This window comes from Pteropus vampyrus, unplaced genomic scaffold, assembly GCF_000151845.1.
Source record: "Pteropus vampyrus isolate Shadow unplaced genomic scaffold, Pvam_2.0 Scaffold85, whole genome shotgun sequence".
Taxonomy (NCBI): Eukaryota; Metazoa; Chordata; class Mammalia; order Chiroptera; family Pteropodidae; genus Pteropus; species Pteropus vampyrus.
This window is the reverse complement of record NW_011888866.1, coordinates 6,949,549-6,970,156: the sequence shown is the minus strand read 5'-3', so window position 1 is coordinate 6,970,156 and position 20,608 is coordinate 6,949,549. Positions and strand designations below refer to the sequence as shown.

Here is a 20,608-nt window from a genome sequence, read left to right as displayed (position 1 = left end):
GCAGTTGATATCCCCAAAGGGGACATGAGACATGATATGATTTTTTAAATTTTTGCTTAGTAAGTACAATGTATTATAAGGCAGGAGAGCATAGAATTTAAGAGTTTGAATATTGAAATCAAGCTGTCTGAGTTCTATTTTTGGCACTCTTACTTCCTAGCTGTATGACTGTGGGCATGTTACTTCTCTTTGCTTCAAACTTTTTTTTCTTTTCCTTTTTTCGTAAGGAGGTTTGGGTACTAAGAATAGCTACCTTGCTAATGTTCTGGACTTAGGCTTATTAGTGGAGAAGGGGAAAACCAGTTGTTTGGTAATGAGTTGGCTTTAAAATACTTGGTTTAGCTGTTGTATGTGACTCAGCACAAAAAAATTTCAGGGACTTTTTATTAATGGATAAATAGATATGTTTTGAGGTTTTTAATTTTAATACATACTATGACTGCTGCACAATGAAGGGATATGAGGGTTCAGTTTATTTAAAAAGCACTAGCAGTGGTCATTTCTCAGACCACTTGTCAGGAATATGCATGAATGGCAGCCTGATAAACCAGGTCAGGTAGCAAATGAAGATATGAGAATATAGGGATTCAGGAGTTTCTCTAGCCTTCTGAGAGTCATATACAAACTATAGATCGGGTACCTAGGGTAAGGGAAATAAAAATAAAATAAAAGTTCAACTAGAGTAAACATACAGCTTTAGCTTATCTGGAAATGAAAATGAGTCCAAAAGGTTATCTGGATAAGTTTAATGTTACTTCTCTAGGAACTGCTGGACCATTTCTGCCAGATGTCTAAAGGGATCTTTAATTTTGCTCAGTCCTTTCTCCATTCTTAGCAGGTATTCAGTATCTTTTCATTCATGTGGAAGAGATTGGCTAAGGGACACTCTATAGTTTGATGGATAGTGAATTGGAGACCGGGTAATCAAGCCTTAGTTCCCCTCATATGCTATCTATAAAAATACACAGAGGTCATTCTGACCCCAGGGAGGGTTACACTGGCTGGAGTTTTGGGAGAACATGATATGTATTTCATTTATATTTTACAGTAGAGGCCTTGGGAATATCTAGGGGTAAAGAGAACCTGTAGTTTGCTTCTACCATCAAAACAGTAACATGAGAGCCACCATTATAAATAAGGATGGTAACATTGCCTGCCTGCTTTTAAGTAGTTTGTGATTTACTGTAGTCCCCAAGTTTAAGAAGCTGACATTTGTAAATGCACTTAGTTTCTGAAATGTAAGACGCGAATAAGTGTATGTCTTAGAGATTAGGAAATATGGTTAGAAATACGACTCATATTTACCTAAAGAATTAAATTAATTATAAAACTTTAACTCTTTTAAGGCTACAAATAATTAATTACCAACTTAATTTCATTGATAACCGTGGGATTATAGGAAGGGAGAGATTACTTTGGGTGGTTAGAAAAGACTTAATAGAAGAGGAAATGTTTGGGTAAAATATTATAGTACAGAAAGTATTTGTATGAGTAAGGTTGAAAGGAAGACGACTTTCTGGAAATGTGGAATTGTGGGACCATAATACAGAGGCTCCCAAATCACAAAATTTAGTAACTAGGGAATCAGCTTGCTTTGTAGTTGAATAGTGAGATAAGGCAGATAACCTTTCTATAGAAGAAATATAGTCTATCCTTTGAGAAGTAGAAAGCCAATTAAAAATAGACTTTTATACAAGGAATGACACAAAGAGTTTTATAAAGATCAATATATTGTGGTATGAAGGATGGAACCAAAGTAAAAGAGTGACAAGAAATAGGATGATCTGGTAAGATATTACTACACAGGCCCACTTGTGATGAAATAAGACTTAGACTAGGATGGTAAAATCAAGATCACAAAATAATAGAAAGAAGGGAGATTAAACAAAGGGGAGAAAAACTGGCACACTTGGTGACTGGGGAAGATATAAAATCATAGACTTACTCCCCCCACAGAATGATGACTTCTGAATTAAACTCCATATGTTTTATTTAGGCTTTGATAAGTTAGCCGTGGTTATGTTATATAAGTACCAGATTGTCCGATTTTGATAATTTTGCTTATAAATAGGAAATCTAGTTATATAAATAAAAATTAAATAAAATAGTTTTTACTTTATTGTCCCCCATTTGTCAGTATTGATGGCTAATAAAGATTAGTGTTACTTTCTCTTCTTTAGAGTAGTTATTTTCTTTCTCTAGATTGTTTATTGTTTGCCATTTTTACTTTTGAAGGGGAAGTGGTGTAGGTTTGTAACTACTAGGAGTTCAAATGCAATAATTAGAAAGGACACACAAATTTTGAAATAGTATTTTATGCCTCTTGATCTCAGGTGCAAAACACGAGATGAAGCAGTTAAATAGCAAAGCAAGACAGGAGGGACAGAATTAAAGTAAGTGCTTTCTATATATTGCATTTATGTTCCCATTAATCTCTGTTTTGTTATGTAACTGCTCCTTCTGAATATTCCGAATGCGAAGAAAACTATGGGTAAGAGAAGGGTATATTCTTAGGTTAGGTTTAAATAAACCCATGAGGAAAATGTTTTTTACTTTTGGTCGTATTCAAAACAACAGCTGCCTATAAAATATAATTCTAATTTTCTTAGATAAGAAAATAATTGAGTTAAAATGATATAAGCGCCTTTAAATCTCTTGCCAACAGATATTTAAAATGAAAGCAGTCATATACCTATCAGATTGTCTATTTTTCCATTTTAAGCCAGTCAAACCTTTAGTTTTTTCAAGTGTAGCCATGATTCCAGGGACAATGCCTGTTGAGATGTTCTAGTCTAACATAGATCTTTTGGAAAGAGCCTTTATGTCAGTTTCTCACCTCGCTGTAATTTTCACTTAACTTTGTATGCCTCTGAAATAGCATCTCCCTCAGAATTGATCTTTATAATTCTCCTTTTTTTAAATCTTCTCATTGTTTAGCCTTTAAATTTAACAAGAAGTCAAAACATTAATCTTTGAATCTCTCTTATGTCTGTTTTTGTAATGGTCCAGGTCTTACTTTCTGATACCTTTATATTTGTTTCCTATAAATTTAGATATTTCTTATTCATGAGAATATAATAAAGGATAAATTCTGGCTGAATACATTTTTAGATCTGCATAGCCTATTTTTATTAATAACAATAATCATAACCAGCATTTTTCACAATATAGTTTAAAAGCTTTTACATGTTGTCTATCCCAAGCTTTACACTAGCTCACCAAAGAAGTCATTTTTAAAATCTTGTCCACCATTTTAGAGGTTGAGGAAATTGAGATTCAGAGAAAACTTACCAGATATAAAAATCTAAGACTAGTGTATGACTCTAAATTACTGTCCCTTTCTATCAATATCACACTTGCCAAAGTAGAAAAAGACCCCAAAATTGTTGTTATTTCTACTTGTCCAGGACTTTAAAGACAGATACTCTAAAAGTTGTAAGATGATGTGATGACCATCATTATTTCTTATCAAAATATTATTCACATTTTACATGTAAAAAAATCCCATAAGTCATGGAATGAATCAAATAAGTTTGCTTCCTGGTTTCATCACTATATTTGACCTTGGAAAAGATAAAATACTTAATTTCTGAGCCTCAGAAATTTCTCATCTGCAAAGAGATTTATCTCATAAGAAATGCATAAGAATTAAATAGAGGAAGTTTTACAAAGCATTTAGCACAATATCTGGAATTTATTAAATAGTCTGTAAGTGTTCTTCTTTTTATATCCAGTCTCATGAAAAGTATATAGATCCATTCTGATACAAAACTATAATAGGAATTTTGGAAGTCTTAGATGCTCCTTAGGGAGGAAGCTGTTTTGAATTCCTAGAGTATGGCCTGAACAAGACGAGGACCTATTACAGTTTTTAAATACTCATCAATAGGTTCTATAAATCATAAAAAGTAAATTATGTTTACAAAATTAAAACTATTGAAAAAGTTTATTGCAGTACAGATTTGGAGATTTAAGGATTTTGCGGGAAAATAGGTATCCCAGATTCTTACGAATGTAGATTCTAAAATCTAGAATTTAATAGGCTATAGTTACTTAAATTTGTTTTAAAGGATATCTACATTACAAGGTAGTTATGAGACCTAAATGAGATTATGTGTCAGAGACTTAACATGATCAATTAATTTTAGTTCCTTTTGTAGTGTACTGTTATTGCCATGTATTCTAACATTTTTATTCTTGAGTATAACAAGTTTGGAAGGTTTTCCTTCACCATACTGAACTGACACTTAATCTTTTGTGCTTTAAATGAAATAATTATCTGAATGTGGTTTTACATTATAAACAAAGTGCTATTTTTTGCATGGAGCATACCATATTCTTGGTGTTTAATATGGGAAATTATTTAGTGATTAAGCAATAAAGTATCAGCTGTCCTGAACCAAATATCTTCTCTGCATTGGTGATACCATTACATCTCATTGAGTTCATGTTTTTCTGAGTTTGTGCTCTGTAAAAATTATTCTTGATTTCTCACTAACCCTACCTTACTCTTACATCACTTTTCCTCAGTATCTTTTTTCCCAGTTTCGAATCTTGCAGTTATCTCTCCAACTTTGTATTCTTGTTTGTAGTCTGTTCACATTTTTCTTCCACTTCTTTCATTCATGAAGCATTAAGATTCCACTATTTTCTAGTCCTGGGATTATTTGGGCAAACAAAAATGATTAGTCTACATACCCTGGTGAATTGTTTCCTCTTTTTTTCCTTATCAGTATGTCCAGAGGCTTATCTATTTTACTAACATTCTCAAAAAACTTGTTTTTGGTTTCATTGGCTTTTTCCTATTTTTTTTAATATGTTTGATTTCTACTCTTACCTTTACTTTGAATTTAATTTGCTTTGTATTTTCTAGTTTGTTAAGGTGGAAATTGAGGTCATTGATTTGAGACCTTTCATCTTTTCTGACAGACGTTTTAATACTATAAATTGTCCTCTCACCATAGTGTTATCTGCATCCCATATTTTGCTATGTTGTGTTTTCATTTCATTCAAAATATTTTATACTTCATAATTTTCCTACAGATTTTCCCTTGACCCATGAATTATTTACAAATGCATTAATTTTGAAACATTTGGGGGATTCTCTAGAGGTATTTTTTTTTATTACTGATATTTAATTAAATTCTGTGATTAGAGAACATGCTTTATTTTAGTTCTCTTTGTAGATCTATATTTCTGTCTGGTATTATTTTCCTTTTGACTGAAGGACTTTCTTTAACACTCCTCATTGTGTAGGTCTAGTGCTGATGAAGTTTTACATCTTCCATGTTTCTGAAATATTCTTTATTTTTATTAGTAGGTATGGAGTTCTAGGTTGAAATATCTTCCCTTTCACTCCTCTGCCCCCCTCAGCAGTCATAGGATTCACTTTGTTTCCCCTTTCTCAAAGATTACTGTCCTGAACTGCCCATATCCAATGTCTCAAAACTGTTTAATATGTTTTGTTTAGATTTTTGATTATTTCAACTTTGGTGGTTAACCCGGTCTCTGTTATTCCATCCTGTCTGGAAGTGGAAGTGGAAATGAAATTCTTAGCCACGCTGATCTGATAGGGACCATGTATTTGATTCATCAATGAAATCCCTAGGAGTAGCTCATTACGAGTGAATGGAGAAATGAAGTCTGCAGTATTCGCTTTTCCTGCACAATACTGAAAGTGCCAGCTTATTTAAGAGATCCTTGGAATTTTTATACCCATTTGATATTGTGCAATTGCTTTCCTTGCTACAAATTTATCCCCAAAATTCGTCTATGGGTATTTTATAATCGGAAGCCAAAAATGTGTCCTTTATTATAGTAAGGTTAGATTTTGCCATTGAATAACTGTGTGATCTTAGCCATGCCCCTTGACTTTCCTGAATCTTTCTTCCCCATTTTTAAATGACGTCTCTGTCTTAAATAGTTTTCAGCCAGGAACTCCAGATTCTGACTTGGTATTGGTAATGAGAGTTCATGATTTATTTTAAAATGTAGTAAATACAGTTGACCTTTGAACAACATGGGCTTTAACTGCACAGGTCCACTTATGCCCCTCATCCACCATGTTGTTCAAGGGTCAACTGTACTCTAATTCAGCAGTTTACCTAGTATGTTCCAGGGACCTTGGATTACCCCAAGGTGCTCTTAGACTGTTTGCAAGGTCAAAACTACTTTCATGATACTATTAAGACCATATTTGCCATTTCAGTCTTATTCTTTCCTGAGTGTGCTGTGGAATTTCCAAATACTACATAATATGTGATGATGCTTTGCTCTGACAGTTCTTGTGTTTTTAAAATTTCTCAGGATTAATTTCTAACATGGTAAATATCAGTGGATATGTCCCACATAAACAATAACTCTTTGGATTCTCAATATTTATTAAGACAAAATTTTTTTATACAAAAGGTCCTGAGACCATAGGAGTTCTGAGACCTTGAAAATACTGACCTAATGGAAATTATTCACTATTTAAGTGTGTACTCTATTGGCATATATCTTGGTGCTGGAGATAAAAAACAATTAGTGGCCAACATTAAGTTATCTGCTGTTGTAGTTCCAAGTTTAAATCAGTTCTCTACCACTCTATGACTTTGGGAAAGTTATTTAAATTCTCTAAGACAAAATTTCCTCACCTGTGAGATGGGGAAAATATAGTATCTGTATATAGTTTAAATGAACTGATATAATACATAAAAGCCCTTAATACAGTGCTGGCATGTATTATATCACTTAATTTATTTAGTGAGCACTCCATGAAAGTTAGCAATGATGATTATGATGCCACAGAGGTTTGCTTATTGACATTTTTGTTTTCCAGTGATCAACATGTTTCATTCTGCTTTAGGGCATTCTTAGTAAATATTTATGCTATTTCTTTGCCTATCTGGCAATGCTCATTCTGCTTTGATGTTCCTGTTTGAAGCTGTGCTATTATATTGCCATCTTCTAAACTATTCATACGCAACCCAAGAGTTTAACTTGGAAGTTGGCAGTCCGGTTTAGGCTTTTTTAAAAATTTCACTGGTTGTGCCATCTTGTCCCTTAGACTAATAGAGAGTTTTATAATACTAACATAGAGTAATGGTGTGGAACAGTGGGAAGCTTCTTGCTGGCACTTGATAATTCAGTTTGAGTCTGTTTTGTAATCTTGGTTACTCTGAGCTTTAGTATTTTAATATGTAAAATGAGACCAGTCTTTACTACGTTTGCCTGTTAGTTTTAGAATCCTCTGTGAATTAATATGAGGTATATGGCATTCTTATTCCAGCTCTGCCAGTCCCTTACTTCCACATTTTTAGCAGGAAACTCAACTGATATGTCTTCATCTGTATGGTAGGTAAAATGCATGTCCTCAGGCATTAAAATCCTCCCATTCTCTGTAACACCTGGATTCAGTAATATATATATTTTTGCTTTTCCTGCTTTAATAAATGTATGTTTTCCTGTGATACCTAGAGATGTTTTGATTTCTCCATGTAAAGAATGAACTTTAAATGGCTAAAATACAGAAACATTTCTGCTTATAAACTCTCAAACACAACAAAAACTACAGGCTGGAGCAAAAGAGCATCAACTCTGATTGCTTCTAACAGATGGCATTAGCAGTTACTTTGATATGTTTGTGAAGATGGATGGGCTCAAGTTAGAACTGAACCTGTGTGAACTTTTTTAGGTGATCCTCTGGAATCTCATGTTCAAAAGTATTTCATGCCCTTGTGCTAAGCAGTATTTATGTATCTGTCATATTTTCTGAGGATCCTTTCCCCCTCTAAAAGATTTTGATTCTCCCTTTCCACTAACCCATAACAATTCAAAAATTGTTCTTTAGTCTGGGTTTATAGTAATTCCGTGAAGCTATCCTTAGCATTCATAAATAAAAACTTACTTGGAGAAGTTATTCATCTTTTCAAGAAAAACTTAAGCATTTACTTACATGCAAAAGTTCTGTGCTGGTCTCTTTTGGGATCATAAAAGAAAAAGTAAAATGTTCTTGCCCTTTTGGAATTTCTGGATCTGAATGACAGAATCCATTTCTCTGTTAAGAAAATTCTATTATATGTTAGCATCTGACCTCTTAATGGATAACATAACTTTAACATATTGAATATTAGGTAGCTTTTTCATATGTAGACCTGATTCATTAACAGTGAGCATTATTCATTTTTTATTCATTCATTAAATTAACAGATTTTATTAGTCATGTACTGTGAGCGCATTAATGTGCTTGTCACTATTGATAAAGTAACAAATGTTATAGACAAAGCCCGTTTCAGGTAATAGACTATTGTGTTAACCCACCTGTCTTTTTCATAGATGTATTTAACTGAGAGATAATTACATTCAAGAATTTGTTTAAAAAGTATACCTTATTTTCTAGACATTTATTTTGGTATTTATCATAGGAGTAAATAAAAAATGCAACAAGACTTTTATTTCTTTTTTAAACTTCATTTTTTATTTCTATTTATCTTTATTTCCATTTTACTTCATTTTGAGGTGTGACCACTCATTTATATCCAGGTCTTGTCCAGAGCTTTCTGGTGGCTTATGGCTTTTGTTTTATTCTACTGGTTTTGACCATTTAAAAGCTATAGGATTTCAATAGTTATGAAATCTTGTGGCTTTTTGAATACCAATATTTCTGTGGTTACTTCTTTCATCTAGTTAGATAAGCTAGTACCTTATCAGCCTTTTTTTTCTGCTAGTTATTGGGTGTTCTATGGAAAAACCGATTGAACCTTTTTAATATCTAAAGCCCTGCAGCATTTAAAAGATTTAGCAGCTAAAATCTCCCGACTGCGATTTATTGAGCACCAGCTATGTATGTGCCGACCATTGTTTTGAGGATGTAATTGTGGAAGAAGCAGACACAGTTCCTGCTTTCTCAGAATGTGTAAGACATAAAAATCTCTAACTGAGGTTATTAGCATTTATTGTGTGCTTACTATATGCCAGGTACTTTTCCAGTTGCTACATATTTTAACTCAGTTTATGCTTACAACAACTTATAAGATGACGATAGTATTGTTATTATCCCTAGTTTATAGATAAGGAAACCGAGGCAAGAAAGATTACATTGCCCCAAGTCACATAGCTAGTGTATGATAAAGATGGAATTTATATCTGCCGGTCTGGCTATAAATTCCAGATTTATCCAGTATACTGTACTGTGCAGTTATAACAGATAATTATGGTATAATTTAAATGGATAATTAAATAGGTAATTTCAGTAAGTATGAGCAGTGATATGATGGAAATGCTGTCTGCTGTAGGAGCTCAGAATGATTTCACCCAATATGCTAGGGTCAAGGAAAGCTCTTCTGAGGCAGTATATCTATCGAATGAGCTCCCCTACTTCTTTTTAACTACTGAAAAGAATTAGAAAGAATATTTTAAAATAGCAATAGACAGTGGCTTTCATGCACAGAAATAGCAACATAGGTTAGAAAAATCATGAGTCTGTTCTCAACTTGAGAAGGCTCTCTGGTAATCGTACCTTATTTGTTAGTTGGATGAAATAAATTGTTAAATTAGCTATTTAAAAAATTAAAGGAAAAGTTTTTGTGTTTTTGAGGAGGCAAACCAGGGAAGAAAACTATTATGTAAATAATACTAGATGCTTTTGTCATATTGTATCAGGGATTAACATTTCTAAATTCTGTACCATGAAATGAGCATAGAGAAAAGTACAAAATGCATTATATAGAACACATTTAATAATGTAAAAGCTTTTATGAAGTATTATATATTCATAGATAGGATTATTTAAGATATACAAATTAAATTGTAATTTAGACAGATTTTAAGACAGAATTAAACAGTTTTTGTGATCTATGTATCAAATGATTTTATCAGTTATTAATCTTTTGAGAGCATTTCATTTTTATTATAAGACAGGAACAGTAATTTTTTAGGGTGTATTTGGAAATATTTTTGTGGTTAGTAGCATACTATTGCGAAAAAGCTACTATGATGGATGGTTCTGGTAGTATTGCTCTATTCTTCATAGTATATAGTGTTTATTATCTCATTATCTCATGTATAAAACTCGTTTTTATTATAGGTTATTTTCATGGTAAAAACATTTTACAGAATTCAAGATCTTAATTAAGAGTCCATGGGGTCAGGTTTGACTACTTTTATTAGTATAGTAATGCTCTACCAATTTAAAGTATGCACCATGATTGTCCTATATTTAATGATCTCACTGGTTTACTTCCTGTATATTCCAAAATTGAAATAGCATTCATTATTCAGTAGTATTGGCTGATTTATTTAGTCTCTATCTTAACAGTAGCTTCCTTGGTTTTTGTCCTTTCTCATCACTCCAACGCCTCCCGCAGGCCAGTCACCTTCCCTTTGTTTTCTCCAGCCGTTTGATATTCTAGCAGGTCACACTCACTGCATTATTCTGCTTCCTTCCCTGCTATTCTGTCAGCTCCATATTGTATTATGTTATGGAATTTTTTCCTTTTGCCTTTTCTACTTATGGGCATCCATGCTTATTCCCTAACTCTATGTGGTACTTAAAGAGTCAGCTGTTTAAACTTCAGGGTTTTTCTTTTTTTTCCATTTATTTGCATTAAAGTTGTATTCGACATGTCTCGTACTTAATACTGCTTGGATGAATACATACCTACATATGTAAAAATATTTTGTTATTCTTATTACTTTAGATCTTTTGTTAACTGTGGGATTTCTTCCTAATTTGTATTTACCTGGAAACTTCTGGTGTTTAATATGGTTCAGGGGTGTGTAGGGGTGGAGAGGGACCTGGCTATGACCTTTCTAGATTTGAGTTTTAACTCTCTTACATGTGAAAAAGATCTCGATTTCCAGATTGTGCACGTTCTTCCTACTAGAAGTGTGGTACGTGGACCAGTAGCATCAGTATCACCTGTATGTTAGAACTGCAGAATCTCAGGCCCAACTCAGCACCTTATACTTCTTAATCTGTATTTTAACAAGACCTCTAGTAAATTGATGTGAACACTAAAGTTGGCAAAGCACTGTTCTAGGTATCAGCTAGTGGACACATTAGCATGCTAACTGATAGATATCTGTATTTTTCTAGAACTGATCTTGAATATGAGACCTGTAGTGATGTTATTTAAACATTTGTAAATTATTTTATAAATACTTATCATGGTTTACTAAAAGTTATATCCTGGGTGGATATCACCACTACTGTGTGGAATGGAGGAAATGACAAAATTAATCTCAAACAGTAGCCAAGCCCAGTCTTTTAAGTAAGGATTTGGTGTATATTAGATCTAAAACTATGACAAACATTTATAAGTTTGGTTTCTTTATTTCTTCTCCAGCATCAGTTTGCATCTGTAGATGAAGAACTATCGCTTTCTTGCCTCTTGGACTATGGCTCTTCATGAAAATTATATACACTTAGATGAACTTTTGAAGTGTAGGGAAAAATATTCAAATTACTATTTAATTTTTATCTTAAATAGGCAAAATTTCACGTTACTGAAATTTGATATATTGCTTAATAGTGTATATATATACAATTTATGAATAAATAGATATTGAGGATCCATATTCAAATCTTGCTTGTATGTGATAAAGTTTATAGACTCCTTCTCTGCGGTATAGTATGACAATCTTATTAAAATTTTAATTTTAATTAAAAATTTTTATGAGCTTCTGTGAGTGGACTGGGAAATAATCTTGTAGTAAATTCTATACTATGCTCTGCCGTATGTGGGTGCACATGGATAAGGGACAATACTATCATTTTTATATGGTTGATAGTAAAATAATTGTTTATAGTCTAAGCACATATTAATGGAGGCTTAGAGACAGATTCTTTATGCTACTTTATGTAGTATATGAAGTTAATACACTATTTGTGTATGATCATTTGATGATACCCTAAATTTAGATTTATTTTGTATCTTTGTGCTTTAGGAAATAGTTTTAAAAAACTTCAATTATTTTATTTTTAATACATAAAGGAAAAAAGTTCTTTTTTTTACTTCAAGAATGAACAGAACTGAGAGCATACAAAATTAGCACTCAAATCAAGTGTGAATAATGTGACCCACCTACGAATGCATTTCTATTGTCATTTTTTAGAGTAATGGTATTGTTTAATGATAATAAACAATATTTCAATGAATGTTTTGTAGGTTTCAGTGTCTTCTTTTAACTCTATACCTAAGGATGGCAGTGAGAGGGAGTGGCAGAGAGAAACACCTAGATGTATGTGAGAAAGCAGTATGTAACTTAGCCCTTTAAAAATGTTAAGTTTTAAGCAAGAAAAGTAAACTCCAAAGAGTGACCTTAGCTAGGAGCCATTCTGTTTTGTATATAGCTTCTGCTGCATGTGGCTGTGACAGCACCATGGTTTTGGTTACCAGAGGACACCCTTGTGGTCATAACCAAGTTGTAAATGTCACCGAGATTCTTCTTGAATGTCTATCATATGTATCAGTGATTCTAAAGTAGATAAAAATGAAACAAAGATCCATTTGGGAGTTAGCACTCCCAGAAGATTAGTTTTAAAACAGAAAAGCAGAAGGAGTTGTGACATGCATTCATAAGCAATTGTAATGATTTGACAGTTATTTAGCCCTAAGTTCCTAGCTTTTTGGTTGAACTGACAGCATGCCTGCAAAGATAGTGAGGCCTGTTTCAGCCCCATTAATGTCTTCTTGAATATTACCCTGCAGTCTGGGTAGTGATAAATGTTTAGTGATTGATGATTTTATAGTCTCAGGGGATTCTGGGTGGTTTCTGGTTTCTGTGAACCAGGGTTGTTTTCTTTCTTATTTGGGCCTCTTGTTAGTGTTTCTGATCTTTACTAAAATTGTTTTAAGTAGGCTGAAGGGTAGGTATATCTGCAGTTTTAATTAATAACTAGAGTTCGAAGCCTTATTTAGAAACAATATGATTTCAGAGGCAATACTCAGTATGTGTGAGTCTGAGAACCAGAACAGTTTTTAATCCACAAAGCTTTTGTAACACTTTATTTGTAATTTTAGTCTCTTTTTTTCTTTTCTTTTAAAAAACATATTATAAGGAGAAATTTAGTAACAATTATTCTGAAAAATAACATTAGCTTTATTTTCATTGTTTGCAGTTTCATTTTTCAGATTCTTAAGAATTTAAATCAGCTATTTTTAGTAAGTGTTTGCCTTTTTTTACATGGCTCTCTGTGAGAATATATCTTATAACTAGTATTAAAAGGAGTATGAACAGATTTTTGCTAAATATTTATTTGCCATTTAGTAAAGGATTTATTTCTAATATGTTGATTATGGATTATTTTCAGTATTTTACGTAAAACTTGTAATTGCCTAACTATTTATTGATAGGGTATGGAGGCAGAAAAAGGAGGATAGAGATAAACAGTTTAATAATTTATTACAACTCAGAAATATATTTCCTTAGTTCATCCTTTTTTAAAAGAAGATTTATAGAACTTTCTTCTTGGATGTAAAGAGATCACAGGGCTAATTTTCTTTAAGATCAATAAAGGAATATATATTTTTTTTATTTTAAAATCTTAAAAGTAATAAAAGAAGCATTTCTGTTTAGTTTTTCAAGTAATAAACAAGAAACTTGGTTAGGAATGACCATTCGTAAGTCTGTATATTAATTAGATGAGTGTCATTATGGTCAATTAGCAGGACTGCCAAATAATCTCTTTAATACTCCGGTCTTTTTTTTCCCTAGGGTTTTACAGACAGTCCTCATTACAGTGATCACTTGAATGACAGTCGATTAGGGGCCCATGAAGGCTTGTCCCCAACACCTTTCATGAACTCAAATCTGATGGGTAAGTTGGTAATTTTCTGCAAGGAGTCTTCACAAAGCCTCTTTGGTCAGAGGCATATTTTATCCCCTTGTCTAGGAAGGACACATAAGTATCTAAGAAGAAAGTTCCTGATTTTCTAAGGGCATCTGGGCTTTTGTGTTCAGCTCAGTTTGAGGAGCAAGCATCCAGAAATGTGGGTCCTTCTTTTAGAGCATTATTATCATTGGTATCAAAAAAGAAAGCAGCAGTGTTTAACTCTCAATTTCAGCAGTGTATTTATGACATAAGCATTGTACGTTTTCTGCTTTCTGGGCAGAGAAGCATTTCTGAGGCATTTGTAATTTACTCTTTGTCTTAACAGTTGTATCTTTGTGGTAATTAAAAACAGAATAAAGCCATGATTTTAGGCAGATTTTACTCCTGTTGGACAATATTTTCTTTTGGCAATCTGATTAAAACTTAATAGTATATTTAGATGTTGCAGCATTTGTTTTAAGCACTTGCGTTCATATTGGAGATTTTAAAAGTTTTGTTCTGTAATAGTAAAGTTGTATTTTGAAGGATATTACCTACCACCTAAACCTAATTATTTTAGCAAAACCTTTAAGGTTAGCCATTCTCTGTATCTCTCCTTTATTTCCTGTAAGACACCCCTCCATCACTCCCATTTTCCCTCCCCTTTATCTTGTATGAAAGTTTATAGATGGTCAGTCTAAAATGATAAACCCAAGCATTTTTTTTTTTTATATCAGTTTGGATACCTCTCTCTCTTTTTTTATTGATAATTTGATTTTTCTGCAGAACCTGATTCAAAAGAATCTCTGTTTTATGACATTATTTTTCCTTCTTGCTTATGCTGAGGCTGAGTACATTACAGAAGTTTTATTTAATCTGTTTTTTACTGGTTGTTGGTGGCATCATGTAAATATGGAAGGTTTGTGTAATCGTCACTGATTTCATTACTTATTCTATTTCTTAAGGACGTGACCTATATTGTGATCTTAGAATTGTCCTTTTAAATCACAGCCATGATAATCTAAGTGGATTACCCAAATCCAAAATCCTGGTGGTCTACAATTTCTTTATAAATGGTTTTGCTTTACACAATCTTTATTTATTTTCTTTATCCTTTATAAAGTGTTGAGGAAACAGAGTCTGATATTTTAGTGTGAATTTTGCCTAAGGCAGTTACCAGTCTAAAGCCAGAATCATTGAGTGTGACGCAAGGGTAAAATATCTAATCAGTGATAAAATGTGTGTTTAAAATGACAATTTGTTACAACATAAATGCAAATAAAAATGCTGGTATTAAATACATTATCATTCCAGGTTAAAATCAGAATTTATACTAATAAATTTAGAACACAATAATTATATTTGCATTTGACCAGGGAAAACTTTATAATTTATTTTTTAAATTTTCTTTTGAGCTTACCATCAAAATAAAATAGATATGACACTCCAAATAATTTCTTTTTGTCTTACAGCTTTTCCCTAAGTAGCATTTAATTTATAGTAAATGTGGCAGAGCAAGCTATAGTCAATGTTTTTGTAATTTCAATTTGTACTGAGCTTTCTTAATTGAGGCTATAAGTCTGAATTGTGAAAACTCAGAAACTGTCCTTTTTTATATTTATATTCTTACCTTATTCTTAGTTCACACAGATGACTCATAAGCCCAGTTGAATTTTATCATTAGCACAGCATTTGAGCCAAGGCTACTGTTAAAACTGTGGGGCTAAGTGTGGGAATTAAATGAATTCTAAGAAGTATGTGTTGGTCACTTGCTCTGAGCAGCTGTTGACTAAAAATATTTCTGTAATTCAGTTTGAGGTAACATTTTTTTAGTTGGAGCAATTATGAGCATGTACTTGTTGGTTTCTTGAGTTTACAGTAATTATTAGAATACTTTTAATAGTCATCCAAAGAATACTTTTAATAGTCATGCTAATAGTCTTCAGCATCTAAAATAAGTCTTGGGGAAAAAAAAAATCAACTCAGATTTTTAAACAGATCAATCTCTTCACAGTACAAATTTTAAAAATCTGCATTCATCTGAACTACATTGTAGAAGCAGTAAGGTACAGCTTTGCATATTCATTGTAAATTTGAAATCAAATTTTAAAAATGTTAATTTACTTATAAGAAATGGGGAAACAATCCTGAAACGATTAGGCAGATATATGTTCAAAAGAATTTCACTGGTCATTGGCAATATCTGATTTACTATACTTCCTTCCCTTTATTGTCAGTAAAAATGATCAAATGAGGTACTAATAATTTAGTCTAAGCAATCAACATGACAATTGCTTTTGGAAATAGATGTCTTTTAAATTGTAGAGCAGTTCTATACAGCAACAGGCATTCCCACTTGATGTGAGCTGAAGTAATTGAACTGTTAGATTCTCAAAATATGGGTTTATAGCACTTGGTAGAATTACAGTGGCTAGATTCACTTTTCTAGCCATTGACAATTTAAGGGCGTTTCAGGCTAAAAACTGTTGTTAAAGTACGACCAAGATGTGCATGGTACTATTAAAAGCATTTGGAACTCTTAACACCTAATCGTCATAACAGGTAACACTTCAGAATGCCACTGTGAATGATGAATGCTCAGAAACAGTTAAAGCTAATAGGAAAGCAGTAACATATTTCATCATTGCTGCACACATATAAAAACACCATTAACAGGGGGGGTGGTTGATTATATGTCTAGGGAATGTTGTTATTTTTCGTATTATGTTCAGCCATAATAAGCACATTTGCCTGAAGAAATAGTGGATTATAAAGTGCCACTATCTTTCATGATGGAACTCTCAAATACTTTAATGATTTTACACATTGCAAAAATGAGAAATTTTGTCTAACAAGGGTTGATAATGATTCAATAATGAACATTTTGCCACAGAAACATGCATTTCTATATTCATTTAGATATTTTGAAGTGTTTTATATAGGAAGTAAAGCTATTATGTTAGATCAGTTTGTATTCCTTTTTAATGAATTTCAGAATTATCCAGTTGATTTGTCAATATGGAAAAAGGGCTTTTCTGATGTTTCAAGTTGAAATAAGTACATCCATTTGGCATATCACTAAGCAGCAAACAGTTTTATACTCTATTATAGTGAAACTCAAATCTGTGACAATAGCTATGAATTGCAGTAGTATCTCCAAATATTCTTATCTATTTTAGCCTCTTCCAGCTTTGTTCCATTTCTCTACCCTTAGTCCCCCTCATTAATTTCAGTAATATTTGCTTTCCTTTACTTGTTGATTAGATGTTATTTTTGGCAGTGGTAGTACTAGTTTATTAATTGAATGTAGAAATGAATTATTTCATAGAATTGCCTACCTTCAATTCCCAAAGGATTGTGGAATGAATTACTCTTATCTTTCGACCCCTCCACTTTTACCAAAGCTTTACTTATTTTAAACATTGTGTACATGTGTTTAATATTTCATTTAAGATGAAATATTACCTTCAATTTTCCTTTTTTTCCCTGAGACCTTTAGTTGTGTTCCTTTTTGAAACCAATTTTGCTTCTACAGATGTTTTATTAATATTTTATCGTTTAAATAGTGAAAGCAGCATGTGGTAGTATAAGAAAAAATGCAGGGCTGAGAGTTAGGAAATCTGGATTTTAATCCAGATCTTGAAAATTACCTTTCTGATAGAGTACACTGGCTAGTCTTAAAGATTTCCTGCGGCTCTAGAATTTCATAATTCTGTAATCTAATGTATCTTTATATGTTCAACCTGAAAAAGGCTACAACTAGCATTGTAATTGCTGTTTTGCAATTGATAAAACTAAGGCACAGGAAAATTAGGTGTTTTTTCCCTGAGGTTACAAAGCCAATAATTGGCAAAATTGAATGTCAAACCCATATCTCCTGACGTCCAGTCCAGTGTTCTTTCATTAGGTCCATTAGGTTTTTAAAGTACTTGTTCTTTCTATATAATACTTCCTAGTTTTTACTAGCTCAGCATTTTCCTAAATTATAATTGTGGAAACACTGGTCTTGAGAGATGACCATGAGAAAAAGTTTCCATAGTGATGTAACTTTGGAAAACATTGTATACTATGTGTTCTCTCTTAAGAGATTCAGATTGTACTTTGGGATATTAAAGACTCTGGGGAAAAAAAAAGAAAAAGCTTATTTAACTTCGTTCAGTCCATCACATCCCAGATTCAGGTGACACATAAAAGCCTTTTTGTAAAAAGCATCATTAGCCTCTGGAGAACTAGTTTTCCATGGAGCACACCTGGGAAATGCCTGTAGGTTGTTTTAAGGGAAAAATAAAAGATAATACATGAAAGTTCTCTGAAATACAAAGTACAACATTAGTAAAATTTCTGTATATATTTTTATAACTCATTGTAGACATCTTAGTTAATTTAACAGGTTGGATCCACTTGTTCAAGCATATTATGTAAAACTTCTGTTATAAGTATTTGACTTACAGACAGACCACTGTCCTTGCATTGCTGTTGAAGTCTGTTTGCCAGCCCTACCCTTTTTTCTACCTCAGAGTTTAAAGGGCCTCTCAGGTAATAGCTACAACGCTTTATTTTCATTTCATTGTGGATTAAATAGGTTTGTGTGGGCTTGTCTGGACATTTAAACCCAAGAACACTTTTTTCTATATATTTGGTATTTCAAACAATCAGATTTCAAAGAAAACTCATATATTCGATCCTGTCTGCACTATAATTTATGACTAATCCAGAAGTCTCCTAGAGTTACAAAAAAAAAAAAAATAGAATCACCATTTTCAGAATATCAAAGCACAATAGAACTCTGCCCTAAAAAGATCTCTAACTTTGATGTACATGAAATTATTTCCCTAGATGAGATAATGAAAATTGTTATAATTGTGCTTAGGGCAAACAGTATGGCTTAATGTTTGACAATATTTCATAAGGATGAGACCTTCATACTTTCTCCAACATTTTATTAACCTCAAGTCTCAAGAAACGATATGAGTTACGTATTAATTGATCTGTATCCTCTGATTTTTGGCTGCTTACAAACAAAATGTTGGCACTGGGAGAATCTTGAATGAAAGAGACCTAATTACCATAGAAACTAAAGTAAAGAAAAATGAAATGAGCAGTTAATTAGGAAACATGGACCCAACCCTCTTGATTTTAATTTAGATCACATCCCCTTTCTATTACACTGCCTTTTCCCCCTTTTTACCTCTCACATTCAACCATTTGTTTATTTGCTCCTTTTACTACATTATAACTCATATCTTTTGCCTCCTCTTGCTGCTCCTTAGGTCGGTCTGAATTGTTGAGTAACTTCCTTCTTCTGCATGTACCCATTCATCCCTTTACTCTGCCCTTAACTACATGAAATATGTGGCAGAATATATAAGCGAATAAGATTCAGTCTGTGTTTACAGATGTGAGTTTTAGTGTGGTAGAGGAAATAATTCCAATAGTTTGTATACATAGTAGAATGTGAGTGATAAAAAAAAATTCTTACAGAAGTTCAGAAGAGATTATGGTGAGGTACAGCCAGAAGTGACCCGAAAAATTTTACTGTGAAGTAGCATTTAATCCAGTCTATTAGTCAGGATTCTTTCTCTTAAAAGCAACAGAAATTAAACTATGTTCAACAAAAAATAGTGTTTATTGACTCACATCACATATCCAAGATAGCTAGGAATAGATTGATTTTAGGCATGGTGGATCCAGGGATTCAAACAATGTCATTGGGGTCCTCCACTTCCCCTTTAAAAGTGTTTGTTGAGTGAATGAGTTAAAACTGAAGTGGACGATTGGGCTGAGAGATTTGAGAAGTGGGAAAGGGTGGGGGGGGCGTGTATTGTTCTCGTTTCTTCCTCTTCTAGTTCCTTCACTTTAGTTTTTCTAAATTGTTCATTCTAGCTACCATATTACAGGATACCTTATACCTTAATGATTTAGAATGTTTTCTTTCAATGCACATATCCATTTTATTTGTAATACTCTGTTCCTGGCAACATCATTCCTTTCTATACCTCTACCCTGCTTCCACAGCCTGAAAAGCAGCCTCTTTCCATAGTTAAAATGGCTTTTGATAACCATTCTTTTTAAGCCGAGATGAGCCAGAGATGAACTAATGGCGTCTTTCCTATGCAGTCTGGGAGAGACCAAACTACTACTAATGCCTCACTTTAAAAGAGGTTCCACAGTTTTAAGGGTACTCCTATATAGACTTAGGTTCTTTTTATCTAAGAGTAGTTAGTTCTGGAGTGAATTACTTAAAAGAATTACTTAGAATTACTTAAAAGATGCCAAGATTTCAGAAGATAGAGGGGAAAATTGTTTGAGGCTTTATTTTGAAAATTAACTAAAATTAGAAAGTAATATTAACAAATCAAACAATAATTTATATTACCCACTAGGTCTTAAGTGAACAAAGAGTGAATCGTTGAGACTTTGAGCATATTTTTTCTTCAGAAAATTGTATAGTAATATAGAAATCTCTTTTACTTAACATTTGAACCTTGTGATTTTCTCTTCAGTTATTAACTGACTCTACTACACTTAGCTCCTAATCTGTTGATGACTCTTGTGTTTGATTAAATGGTTCTTTTAACATCACCTTCAAGGACGTCATGGAATTTTTAGTCTCTTGCATAATATTCAATCCAATTTAGTGGATTTCTTTTGTATTTGCTTTGCATTATGGAATATTTAGCAAAAGATTGACCAACAATGCCATTGACTCTGGCCTGAGATAGCCATACCATCTATAAGGGATATTTTACTGGGTTTTTTTTTTTTTAAGTTACCTGGTCACTAGTGAATATTTAAAACCGGTAACTCTAGGGA

At 32.7% G+C, this 20,608-nt stretch overlaps 1 protein-coding gene across 5 annotated transcripts in view; it reads left to right on the top strand.

Annotated features, from left to right (window-relative positions):
- The window catches only part of TCF12 (transcription factor 12), a 293,031-nt gene that overhangs the window by 114,153 nt on the left and 158,270 nt on the right, over positions 1–20,608 (top strand). For 4 of the 5 annotated variants that reach the window (XM_023532559.1, XM_023532561.1, XM_011363431.2 and 1 more), the window contains one exon: positions 13,699–13,801. In XM_023532559.1, the coding sequence (XP_023388327.1) occupies positions 13,699–13,801 (103 nt within the window). Of the gene's footprint in view, positions 1–2,333; positions 2,394–13,698; positions 13,802–20,608 lie in introns of all 5 variants that reach the window. The other variant, XM_023532560.1, reaches the window with a different exon arrangement.